General features: G+C 55.0%; 1 protein-coding gene across 2 annotated transcripts in view; it reads right to left on the bottom strand.

Moving 5' to 3' along the window:
- The window catches only part of FYCO1 (FYVE and coiled-coil domain autophagy adaptor 1), a 71,592-nt gene that overhangs the window by 41,173 nt on the left and 18,363 nt on the right, over nucleotides 1–12,056 (bottom strand). For both annotated transcript variants that reach the window (XM_080827459.1, XM_080827458.1), the window contains exons 5-10: nucleotides 10,792–10,898; nucleotides 9,294–9,437; nucleotides 5,844–5,934; nucleotides 2,152–4,470; nucleotides 944–1,036; nucleotides 165–283 (exon numbers count right to left, since the gene is read on the bottom strand). In XM_080827459.1, coding sequence (XP_080683585.1) covers nucleotides 165–283; nucleotides 944–1,036; nucleotides 2,152–4,470; nucleotides 5,844–5,934; nucleotides 9,294–9,437; nucleotides 10,792–10,898 — 2,873 coding nt within the window. The remainder of the gene's footprint in view (nucleotides 1–164; nucleotides 284–943; nucleotides 1,037–2,151; nucleotides 4,471–5,843; nucleotides 5,935–9,293; nucleotides 9,438–10,791; nucleotides 10,899–12,056) is intronic.

Raw genomic sequence — 12,056 nt, 5'->3', positions numbered from 1 at the left:
CTGCCTGCCCTCTGTGGCGTGCTTCTGGTAAGGGGCCTCCCGAGTCTGGCTTTTCTTGCAAGAGGACTTCCTTAACCCGCTATGAGCAGCTGAGTTTCTAAATGACTGTGCCAAATGCCCCCTTCCCCCCTTCCACCCCGTGTGGGTGGAACCGCATCACTAACCTGTCCAGGCTCTCGCGAAGGGTGGCCACCTCCTCATCCTTCTTCTGCATGGCAGCCTGGCTCTCGGCAAGACGCTGGTTGGTGCTGCTCAGCTGCTCTCCCAGATCCGCCTGGGCGGCCTGGCACAGGACGGGGAGAGGATGCTCAGCCGACAAGAGCCCCCACCGCTGCCAGAAAGGGACTGGGGGTGGGGGTGAGGTGGGGGTGCCTCTGCCCACCCTGGCCGGGTCACTTCTAATTGGAGGTGGTTTTAAGTTCAACAGCCTGAGAACCTTTGAGTGACCCGCTCCTGTTTGTCATCCTGTCAAGCTGGCGGTGGAGGTTGGAGGGGCAGCAGGAATCAGAATCTCTGGGTGGGGGTGGAGGTGGGGGTGGCAGAGAGCGGGGTTCCTTGGAGACGGGCAGCACCCCACCCCGCGCCCCCACGGTTCAGGACCACTGGCTCGGGGATCCCAGCGGAGGCAGCTAAGAAGGACACCTTGTATCCTTTCTGCCTGGCTGGCTGAGAAACACATCTGGCGGCCCCAGCCGGGTGTCCGGGAGGCGGGAAGGCCCGAGAGGTGCACTCAAGACGTCCACACAGGGGAACGGATGGACGCTCTGGCTTGGGAACTGGGAGTCTTGCATGCGGCTCTCAAGGGTCCAGCAGAAACCAAACCAGACCCCATTCCCTGACAGGCCCACACCCTGGGGGTGGGAACGACCAGGCAGAGGTGGGCACACCAGTCTTCCCTGCCCAGGCGGCCAGGCCGCCGACCAGCACACCCCCCGGGGCCTACCTTCAGCCTCTCCACGGCCTCCTCAGCGGCCTGCAGCTGCCGGCCTCGCTCCTCAAGCTGGTCCCTGAGGCTCCGGCACTCTTCACTGGCAGTCTGGAGATGAGAGAGGGCTTGTGGGAAGTGGGATCCTTGCACGAACACCCCCCAGCCCCATTCCCCCAGATGGGTAAAAACAAGCTCGCTCTCTCTTTTCCACCAAACTCAATAAGCTCTGGGCTTGACTGGTGACAACATCCTTTCAGATTTCTGAAGAGACTTAACTTGGTCCTCACACTTAGGATTCAATTTCCGCCAAGGAAACGAGGGCCCTACGAGCCACACAGAGCCATGCGGAATGGGGGACACAGTACTGGAGATCCGTCTGTAGAAATGCCATAGTTGTGTGTCCGGGAGCGAGTGCAGACTGCAGTGCTAACAGCCCAGTGGTAAGTCCTGGAAACCAAGGCCCCACAGCCGTCCTGCTCGTGTCCTCACTCTCAGCCATATTACCCCTTTCCCTTTGTGCAGTAGTAAAGGCCCACGGTAAGCACTGCTCCTGTAAGCCTGTCTACCCCAAGGGCTTTGTGGAAACGCACTGAGCCAGTCTCCACAACAGCACCTCCCATCGGGATGGCACCTGAAGGGAGAGAAAACCCACAGACGGGACTCACAGGTGGGGCCTGCTGGTATCTCTAGTAGGTTCTAGAGGCTGGGAGAGGGTCTAGGGCAAACTCACAGGCTCAGAGGTGCTGGGTACGTACATAAAGGAGCATAAGGAAAACACCCGAGAGTGCATGCCTCCTTTGAAGGGGGCCCCCGCCACCCAGCTCCTGGTGACTTCTGCAGGGTGGGAATGAGAGCACAGCCTTTAAGATCTCCTGAGATTTCAAAGGGAGCCCCACACTACTGTGTAAACACCCAGCTCCTTAAGAGCTGGCCACTGATGTGAAATGGCCACTCTGTATGAGCCAAACCTGTCCGCAGTTGCACCGAGTTTAGGCTTCTGGGCTGGGGCCCAGCTCCCGACAGGGGCCCCTGAAGGGTCCCGGGGAAGGGAAGGGCGCTGGAACCGAGAGAGCAGGACCGCCACGTCTGCCTGGCCGCCCAGTACATTCTGGGGTCCTCAGGTGCCACGTGGCTGAAGGCACAGCCTATCCTCTCGTGGACCCGTCAGGCCCCATGGCAGAAGACCACTGCAGCCTGGGGGTGTCAAGGCGAGGGAGAACTACCTTCAGTCGGCTCTGGTGGTCCATGATCTCTGTGCTCAGCTGGAACTTGAGGGCATTGAGTTCCTCGTGTGAGGTCTCCTGGAGGCTCTGGGCCCGCTGCTCGGCCTGGGCCAGCTGGGCCTGCAGGCCGGGCAGGGAGCGGGCTGCCTCCTCGGCCACCTTCAGCCTTTCCTGCAAGCCGTCCCTCTCTCGCTGCAGGCCTGCCACTTGCTCTTCCAGGCCCTCTCGCTCCCTCGAGGCTGCCTCTTTGGCGTCACAGAGCTCCTGCAGGGCGCGGGCCAGGGCCTCCTCGGCCTGTTTTTTCTCGGCGAGCTGCGCACAGGTATGGACACTGGGCTCGTCGGCGTCTGGGCTGGCCCCGTGCAGCTGCTCTGATGGCTCTGCCTGTTCCAGCCGGGCTTCCTGGGAGCCGGATTCTGTCCTGGACCGCTCCTCCTCCTCCTCCTCAGTCCTCTCCTGCTCCAAGCGCCGTGGTGGCTCCTGACCAGAGGCCTTCTTGAGGGCTTCGTTCTGCTCCTTCAGCTGCTGCACCAGGGCCCTGTGCTCCCTCAGAGCAGCCTCGGCTGCGCTCAACTGGCCCTGTACCTTCTCCCGGTCACCCAGGGCTGCCTGGAGCTTGGCCTGAAGGTCCAGCACCCCAGCTGGCGGGCGCCCGGCCTCCCCTTGCTGGGTCTCCACATGGGCCTGACACAGGGCCAGCGGGGTGGCTGGCTCCTGGCGTGCACCGTCATCAGGTGCGCCGAGCCCCTGTTGGCCTTTCTCTGACGTGAGAGCCTGGATCTGCTGGGTCTGCTGGTGGCACTGGCTCTCGAGAGCCCTGAGCTCCCTCTCCCGGGCCTCCGCCAGCTGCCGGCAGCGCCCGACCTCCTCCTGTAGCTGCTGGCACTCAGTCTCCTTGTTCTGCAGGGCGGCCTCCTTCTCGGCCACTTGCGCCCTCATGGTCTCCTTGGCCTTCCTCACAGCCAGGAGGCTTGCCTCCATCTGGTCCCCCATGTGCCGGATGCTGGCCTGCTCAGACTCCAGGGAGGCCAGGGAGCCCTGGATGGCTGCCTCCCGCTGCTGCAGGGCCTGGTAATCAGCCTGCAGGGCCTGCAGCTTGTCCTCAAGGAGCTGGTTGCGCTCCAGCACGTTCTGCAGCTCCTTCTCCAGCTCCCTGTTGGCCTGCTGGAGCTTCTCCTCCTGGCCGCTCCCTCGCATCTGGGTGTCACCTTTCTGGCCCTCCTGGGGGCTTCTGTGCTCCTCCTCCGGCTTCTCAAAGACCTGTTGCAGGCTGGAGTCCAGGGGACCCTTGGGGGCGGGCTTCTCCCCTGCTGTGGGCGGATCTGGGCCTCGCTGCACAGCGAGCCGCTCCAGCATCCCCACCTTTTGGCTGAGGTGGTCTTTGTCCCGGATGAGCTGTTTCTTCTGCTCCTCCAGGTCCCCCACGTGCTGGCTCAGCTGGGCGACCCGGGTCTCCAGGAGCCGCAGCTGCCTCGCCAGGGACCTGGCCTCCTGCTCCAGCAGCTCCTTCTCCTCTCGCTGCTGCCGCTCCTCCTGCCTCACGTCTGCCAGCTCCTGCTCAAGGGAACTCAGGTGGCCTAGGGACTCCCGTAGCTGTCGCCGCAGCTGGGCCGCCTCCTGCCCCTTCCCGGCCAGCTCTTCCCGGAGCGGGGCCATCTCCTCCAGCAGGCGCTCCAGGCTGGCCCGGGCCTCCTCCTTCTGCTGCAGCTCCCCGGCCAGCTGCTCGAGCTGGGCGCTCTGCTGCCTGTGGAGCTCCTGGGCCGAGTCCCCGGGGAGGAGCTCTCGCTGCGCCTCTGTGTTCGGTGCCGTATCTGCCTTCTGCTCAGCCACGCCCGGCCGGTCCGGGACATCAGCCGACTGCTGGTTCTTCCTTCCTGGCCGGTCCCGCGCGGCCTCAAGCTCCTGCACCAGGGGCTCCAGCACGGACTCCAGCTGCCGCAGGGCCGAGCGGTAATCCCCCTCCTTCTCTGCTGCCCCCAGCTCCAGGGCCTGTAGGCATTTCTGGAACTCTTCCACGGCACTCTGGGCGGCCTGCGTGACCTCCCGCTGCTTCTGGAGCTCGGCCACCACGTGGGTGAGGCGGGCATTGTCCTCGGCAGCGGTGCGGCCCCTCTCCCTCTCCGCCTGCAGCTTCTCGGCCTGCAGACTGACCGCCGCCCTCAGCTCCTGGTTCTCTCGGTCCAGCTGCTGCATCTGCTCCTGCAGCCGCTTCTCTCGCACCTCCAGCTGGTCCAGCTCCAGCCGCATCTCGTCAAAGCCCTCGAGCGCCTCGTTGTTTAGGGGGCTGCTCACGTCAAAGCTGGAGGCCATCTCCTGAGTCTGCGGAGGAGAAACAGTACGCAAGTGGGTCTGGGACAGAAGCTACATGGCCTCAGGGAGAAACTTTAGAGTTTAAAGAGAAGTCATTAAATAGCGAGCCTATCGAGCTATTCAAAAGGCTAGAAGCGCCTTGCTGGAGCACCTGCCAAAGGAGGTCAGAACACATCCTAAAGACAGAAGGCCACACACTCGGGCTCCCCGGGCACTCAGAACCCGCACGTCCCATCCAGCCTCCTGGAGTGCTGGGAGCATAACAGACAGTGGCACTTAGATTCATTAAGTTACACTTAAACTCCTGTTCGCCACTGCACTGTACCTACAGCTCCTGCTGTGATTCAACCACAAAGTAGGGTTTCAGCTCAATTTTTTCTCCACTCTTAATGCTTCTACTACTTTTAGTTGCTGTATTTTTATCAATTAACTGCACTGTTCTTACCTTTAAAACTATACGCGCCTATGATACTCTCACATTTGTAACACAATTAACGAAATTTGCCTTTCCCATGAACTTTCCCGAGCACTTACTTGCCTATATCAAGCCCTTAAGGGCTCCTTCACTTGATCTGCACTGTTCCCTTTTGAGCTAGAATGACTTCCAGGACCTCCATTTTTGGATGAGAGCACTGAAGTTTTGAGAAGGTAAGTGGTCTGCCCAGGGTTACATGACAGCGTTTGACTCTGCTGCTTTTAACACAAGAGCTAAATTGCTTCCTTTAAAATACTTGAAAAGCTTCTAATAGAATTTAATTCTTAAAACGCCTAAGTTTTGGGGCACCTGGATGGCTCAGTGGGTTAAAGCCTCTGCCTTCAGCTCAGGTCATGATCCCAGGGTCCTGGAATCGAGCCTTCCTTCCATTGGGCTCTGTGCTCAGCAGAAGCCTGCCTCCCCCTCTCTCTCTGCCTGCCTCTCTGCCTACTTATGATCTCCGTCTGTCAAATAAACAAATAAAATCTTAAAAAAAAAAAAAAGCCGAAGTTCTATTGGGTCATAAGAACCTGGCCTCTAGGAAATAACACAGATAACAGAGGGTTTATATTACTTGAGTTGGAATAAAAGGTGTCTGAGAGGGGTGCCTGGATGGCTCAGTCATTAAGCAACTGCCTTCAGTTCAGGTCCTAATCTCGGGGTCCTGGGATGGAGTCCCGCATAGAGCTCACTGCTCAGCGGGGAGTCCGCTTCTCCCTCTTCCACTTCCCCTGCTTGTGTTCCCTCTCTTGCTGTCTCTCTCTCTGTGTCAAATAAATAAATAAACAAATAAATCTTAAAAAAAAAAAAAAAAAGGCATCTGAGCACATCGCCCCGAGTTGCAAGAGGCCAGGGCGCAGCCCGGTCGGCATTCTGGTGAGGAGACTCCCAGCCTTGCTGGCCTTACCTGCAGGTAGCTGCTCACCAAGCTGCTCATGCTGGAGCTGCGGCTGGGAGGTTTCCACAGGTAAGCCGAAGAGCCAGGGGCGAGCGTCCTCCTGCGGGGCCACAGGACAGACAGACTGCATCAGAGCAGGAAATACGCACTGGTAAGCATGCACAGAGGCCCTGATTATCACAAGGCATTAGGTGGTGGCAGGGGGCACTGCCCTCCCGGAGAGAGTGTACAAAGGCAAAAACCCATCAGCTTCTACCAGAGATCGCATTTACGCTGGTCTGCAGCTGACGGCTCCACTGCTAAGTCTGAATGTAACAGGCCTTTCCACCTGCTGCCCGGGAAGAACTAAGTGGATGTATCATTTCCCCATTGGGGGCAGAAATTTTCCTCACCCCCTCGGGTGCCTGTCACAGTCTGTCTGCTAGCAAGGGAAAAGCAGCAACCAGTCTGGTAAGTCAAGGTGATAGTGGGCTTGGGGGCAGCAGACCCAGCCTAATTAACTCTGTACCACCAGGAAACAGATAAGCTGGCATTCAGTCGTACAACAGAACGCTCTGCATTGGGGGTTAGCAATCTTCTCTTACGAAGGGCCAGATAGGACATATCTTATGCTTGTGCACCTTCTGGTCTTGGTCCCAACACATGCTCCAGTGGCAGCATGACAGCAACCGTGGACAACAGGTAAATGAACGGGTGAAGCTGTCTGATCTACCCCCCAACCTCCACCCCCCACCCCCCAGCCAGCCTGTGGGCTATGGCTGGTCAACTCATTCTCTGCAGCTACAGACATCCATACAAACACTGATAAAAATCTCTAAAACAATGTGCAGCGAGACAAGCAAGTTGCAAAAGGAGAGCTACCTATGATTCGATGTATGCAAAATTTATAAATGCATACAAAATAAAACCACATGTATATAAAATATGCAGGGATACCCACTTGGTAAGACACAAAGATATTCGGGAATGACGTGTGGCAACTACAGGGCTGACATTACTTCTAGACAGGAATTAAAGGGGACAGCGTGACAGTGGGGTGGGTCTTTGTTTGGATTTGTGATCTTTTATTTCCTAAACACACGGTATCAGACATAACAACATCCAAAAAAACAAAAAAACCAACCCAAAAGAACCAGCTCGAAGGGGCTTCCGCTGGCCAAATAAGGAACAACTTAGGCATCAAATTAATGACTACAGTGACAGAATATAACCCACTGAATAAAATAAGAATCCACGAGTCAACTCTGCTATAAGTGAATAAACACACAGGGGTGCCTGGCTGGCTCAGTCAGCAGAGCATGCGACTCTTGATCTTGGGGTTGCGAGTTCAAGCCCCACGCTGGGCATAGAGCTCACAAAAATACATACAAACATGGGTATATAAATATTAAGGAAAAAGCGAGGTAACAACCTAATCTTTTTTCTTTAAGATTTTACTTACGTATTTAAGAGACAGTGCAAGAGAGAGAGCATGAGTAGGGGGTGGGGGGAGCATACTCCCCACTGAGCAAGGAGCCCAATGCGGGGCTCGATCCCAGGATCCCGGGATCATGACCTGAGCCGAAGGCAGATGCTTAACCGACTAAGCCCTAGTCGGTTAACCTAATCTTAAAGTATCTTCCTATAAGAAACCTAATGTTTGGGGCGCCCGAGTGGCTCAGTGGGTTAAAGCCTCTGCCTTCGGCTCAGGTCATGATCCCAGGGTCCTGGGATCGAGCCCCACATCGGGCTCTCTGCTTAGTGAGGAGCCTGCTTCCTCCTCTCTCTCTGCCTGCCTCTTGGCCTACTTGTGATCTCTGTCAAATAAATAAATAAAATCTTAAAAAAAAAGAAAAAAAAGAAACCTAATGATTACAAAGGGAGAGACAGTAACTTTAGAGAAATCTGGCAAACACCACCTTTACCTAATAGCCACGGGCAACTACCCCGGTGATGAGACAAATCACCATGAGGGTCTCCGGACTGTGCTGAACACGGCACAACATCTGGTTCTCCTGTCAGAAATGCTTACCCTGAATCTGACAATGAGGAAGAGCTAGACAAACTCCAACAAAGAACATTTTACAAAGTAACTGGCCTGTGCTTTTCAAAAATGTCTACACCATGAAAGACAAAGACTGAGAAACTGTTCCAAATTCAAGAAGACCGGAGAGACTGGCATTAACTCCTGGGCGGGCTCCTGGAGTACAAAAGACATTACTGGGATAATTCTTAGAATCTGTAAACTGGTGGCATTGTATCCAAGTTAAATCCCTGATCTTCATAACCACACTGAGCTTATACATAAGAGGGTGTCCTTGACTTTGGGAAGTACACAGTGAGTCCTGAGGAGTCAAGGGGAATCAAGTCTGTAACTTTCTCTATAATGGCCTAGGGAGTAAACTAACATGTATTTTTAAAGAGAGAGTAATAAAACAGTTGTAGAAAGTATTGAGAACTGGGGAGTCGGGGTGAAGGCTGGATAAATGCTCTGTGGCATTTTGGGGGCAACTGTGCTGCAATTATGAAATGAATTCAAAATGAACAAGTTTTAAAAAGGACACGTGCAGTAAATATGGCAGCATGTTAGCTTTTCATCTCGGTGGTTGGCTCACGGGCATCATCAGATTCAGGACTTTTTTCCACACGGCAAATATTTTAAATAAAAAATACAAAAATGGACATTGAAAACAACCTGTATTAACAGAAAGCAAAGCAAAGAATGCTGCACTGGTGGACGCCTGGGTGGCTCAGTTGGTTAAGGGACCAACTTCTGATCACGATCGCATCAGGGTCGTGAGATCCATGCTCCGCGCTGGGCATGAAGCCAACTTGAGATTCTCTCTCCCCTTCCCCTCTGCTTCCCCCCTCCCTACGTGTGCACCCATGTGCATGCACACACATGCTCTCACACACACCCATGCACGCCCGCGCGTTCCCCCTCTCTCAAAAAAAAAAGTGCTGAACTGGAGTTGAACTCAAGTCTGGTGCCCTGCAGTACTGGGCAACTGTGGGCAAGTCACCCAATGTCTGAGCCTGTCCCCTCTCACTCCCCTCCTGGAGTGGCAGGAGAGCGCGCTTACCCTTCCATGGGGGGAGCTGTAACTCCCTCTCCCATTGGCCTCAAGGCCTCCGAGGAACTCTGCAAGAACACAACCAGGAAAAAGCCTACTGGCTCCCCCCCATGCCACCCCCAAGTCCCTTAACACACTTAAGAAACCTCCGGATTTGCATACGCATCTCCACTGACTCATACCACCTGGCTGGGGAGGAGGGTTAGGAGAGTTTCGGGTTGGAGCCTTCAGATGTTATCATTAGTCACGACTCAACAAAGCCTAGAAAACTCGCAGGCGTTAAGAGTTGCAAAGCCTTCTGTAATCTACTGAGTGACTGAACCGCTTTGCATCGACTGGTGGCAACCTTCAGAACTCTGAACATCTCTTTCCCCTGTGTTTTCAACCAAGCGATTCTTCAAAATACCTGGCAAACGTTGGCCAGGCAGCATCCAAGTCATAGCCTCTGGACGCCAGGTCGAACTGGACCTCGGTGAGCTCGTAGAGCTGGCCCACGATGTCGGAGCTCAGCTTCGGCTTCAGGAAGGGGCTTCTCGCATAGTACCAGTCACTGCAGGGAAGCAGGAAAAGGGATCGATGACAAGAATAACAAAGGAAAGCAAAGACTGAATTTGATGCGTACAGCTCTGCCTTATCAAATTCTCACTCCTTACTAACGAGTTAAATTCAGACAGATAGACAGAAAGACAGGGACACACACACACACACCCCAATTTGATTTTCACTGTGGGAGCATGTAACTTTCAAATACGCTTGCTCTTCTTCAAGGAAATCACTGAAATGAACTAGATGCTTATTCATGTATTATCGACATCCTATCCAGTCCCTAAAAAGGATATGAGAAAATTTAAATCTCAGTTATGTGCCAGGAAAGGGGCAGTTACAGAGGAAAGCACACTTCCTCTGTGAAACGTTAACCTCGTCTTCTATTCCTTCGAGAGGATTCAATACACGCCGGTGAGCTCATGGCTAAGGACCGTCCACACACCAGTTTTAAAGCCAAGAAACGGAACGGCCGCACTTTGAGCTGCTGGCGGCTACACCACGTGAAGCAGCAAAAGTGGGAGACACCACCGCTGGGTGTGTCAAGAGCTGCTTGGCTGGCACCCCTGAAAGGTGCCACCCTAGACGTCAAGCGGCTGGGGACGGTTCTCACCAAACGTCTAGAACGACGTAACCTTCAGATCAAACGTGCGAAGGTTCTCAGCTCACATGAGTTCACAGAGCCTGCCACACGCACCAGAGATACGTCTTTATGCAAATCAATCTTCAAGGTGACAAAACGAAACAGTGTTTTCCCCGCAAGCGGTTTATTTATTTTTTTTTTTTTCAATCCACAGGGATTTCTTTGATTAACTGGAAGAACACTCCCTGGGGAGGGGGAGGCGGTGCTGGAAAAGGGTGCGGGGAGCCTGAAAGAGGTTTGGCTGCTAGGGGCCTGAGCTGCAGCTCCTTGTGGGATGCCCCGTTTACATTCTCAAGCCCCCCTTTCCTCCCCACCCAGACTTTAGCACCAGCCACACAAATGCTGACCCCACCAACAACTTGGGCTCCAATCTGGCCGCCCACTGCAACATCCAGGGAGCCCCGACACACCCACCAGACGTTGACACGGAGTCTCGGGTGAGGGCCCTGGTGGCCGGCGGGGTCTGTCCCTTCATTAGGGCCAGCACCGAGGGCATGCCACCCGCAAGGGATATCCACCGGCATCAGGAGCTCAGAGCTCTGGATCTAAGCTCCTGCTTTGTGACCCGGCATCAGTGGGGCTACAGAAAGGCACTCGGGCCCCCTGAGCTTCCTGTCTTCCCCGGTGCACAAGACGTGCCACCACCCCACGTGCACCGAGGATGGCTGGGGGCCCCCTCACGCTCACGGGGTCAACCCCACCTCCGCCACGCTCTTACCTGGTCACCTTGGTGTTCATGAAGCACTGCTGTAAGGTGTCCGCCAACCTCTGGTGCACCAGGGAGTAGCGGATAAAGGCCCTTCCTTTCCCCAGAGATGTTCGGAGCTGGAAAAGGCAAGCAATGTTGAAAAGAAGAGCTGTTGGCCTAACGCCAAGGGCAGACGTGGCCTCAGGACGGCGAGGCCTGCAGCAGCCCGACTTGCGGCCATCCCCCATCTGAGAAGAACCTATAGACTCCGGTAAACGTGGCAAGGGGGGACCCATTCACCAGAGGCCCTGAAACTTCTGCGGCTGCTCCAGGGAATATCATTCTCCCGCCCCAGCTCCGTCAGAAGCTCTGGGCTTAGCGTTGCATGTGAAACTGTCTGATTTAATTTGGAATATTTAGAATAAAACTAGGCAGCTCAATGAATGGCTCCTCGCATCAGAAGTGAGCTCGAGCAAGAGGTGGTCTCAGTTTGGCTAATGTCCAGGCTTGTTTTTGAGGTGATGGGAGAAGAGGAGCAGGGCGAGAGGCCAAGAGGCTTGGCTGGAGCCCCAGTGTGGGGGTGGAGGGTGTGGGGGAGGAGAGGGGAGGTCAAGGGCAGGGGTGCATCAGGGGGACTTTTAAGAAGTTCTGATGGATGTATGATAGCCTTCTCAGTGTTCTCCTAAAAACCCTCAGTAAAATCTGTAGGTGTCAGTGCTTTCTGGGTTGGATTCATTTAAGCTATGCCAGCTGGCTGCATTAGTCAGAAGGTGTGGCCCGGTCACCCTGGGGTAAAGAACAAATGGGTGTGGCTGTTTCAGGTGGACAACACAGGAGGGTCCAGATGCAGGCCTGCCATCGAAAACCTCACCTCATCGTGCCAAAACGTGGCTTCTATAGAGGTTTCTGGAAGCTTCTGGGAGGGAGGTGGGGTGTGCTGGCCAGAGACTACCAACCATGGGCCCACAGAGCCAGTTTGCCAAACAGGGCTCATTCCCATGGTTCGGCCCCAGAAGTTCAATGTAAACAGGCAGGAATGTGAAAACTCTCAACCTCCCAGTTCTGTCAGGCTCGGAGTCTGGGTCAGACAAGTAAAGACCCATATACCCTCCTTGCCTCTTCAGAGGTTAGAAATGTTTATCTTGGTGGCGGGGGACTGGGGACTGATGGTCCTAACACCCCACACTATCGAGAAACCAATCATGGCACTGCACTGAGACAGGAAATGTGTGGTACAGACCCGAGCACCGACATATTAATGAAGATGTAAACATCTCGGGCCATAGCACCTTCTA

This window comes from Martes martes (assembly GCF_963455335.1).
Source record: "Martes martes genome assembly, chromosome: 1".
Classification (NCBI taxonomy): Eukaryota; Metazoa; Chordata; class Mammalia; order Carnivora; family Mustelidae; genus Martes; species Martes martes.
Note: the sequence above shows the minus strand (reverse complement) of the source record. Positions and strands in the feature narration are given on the sequence as shown.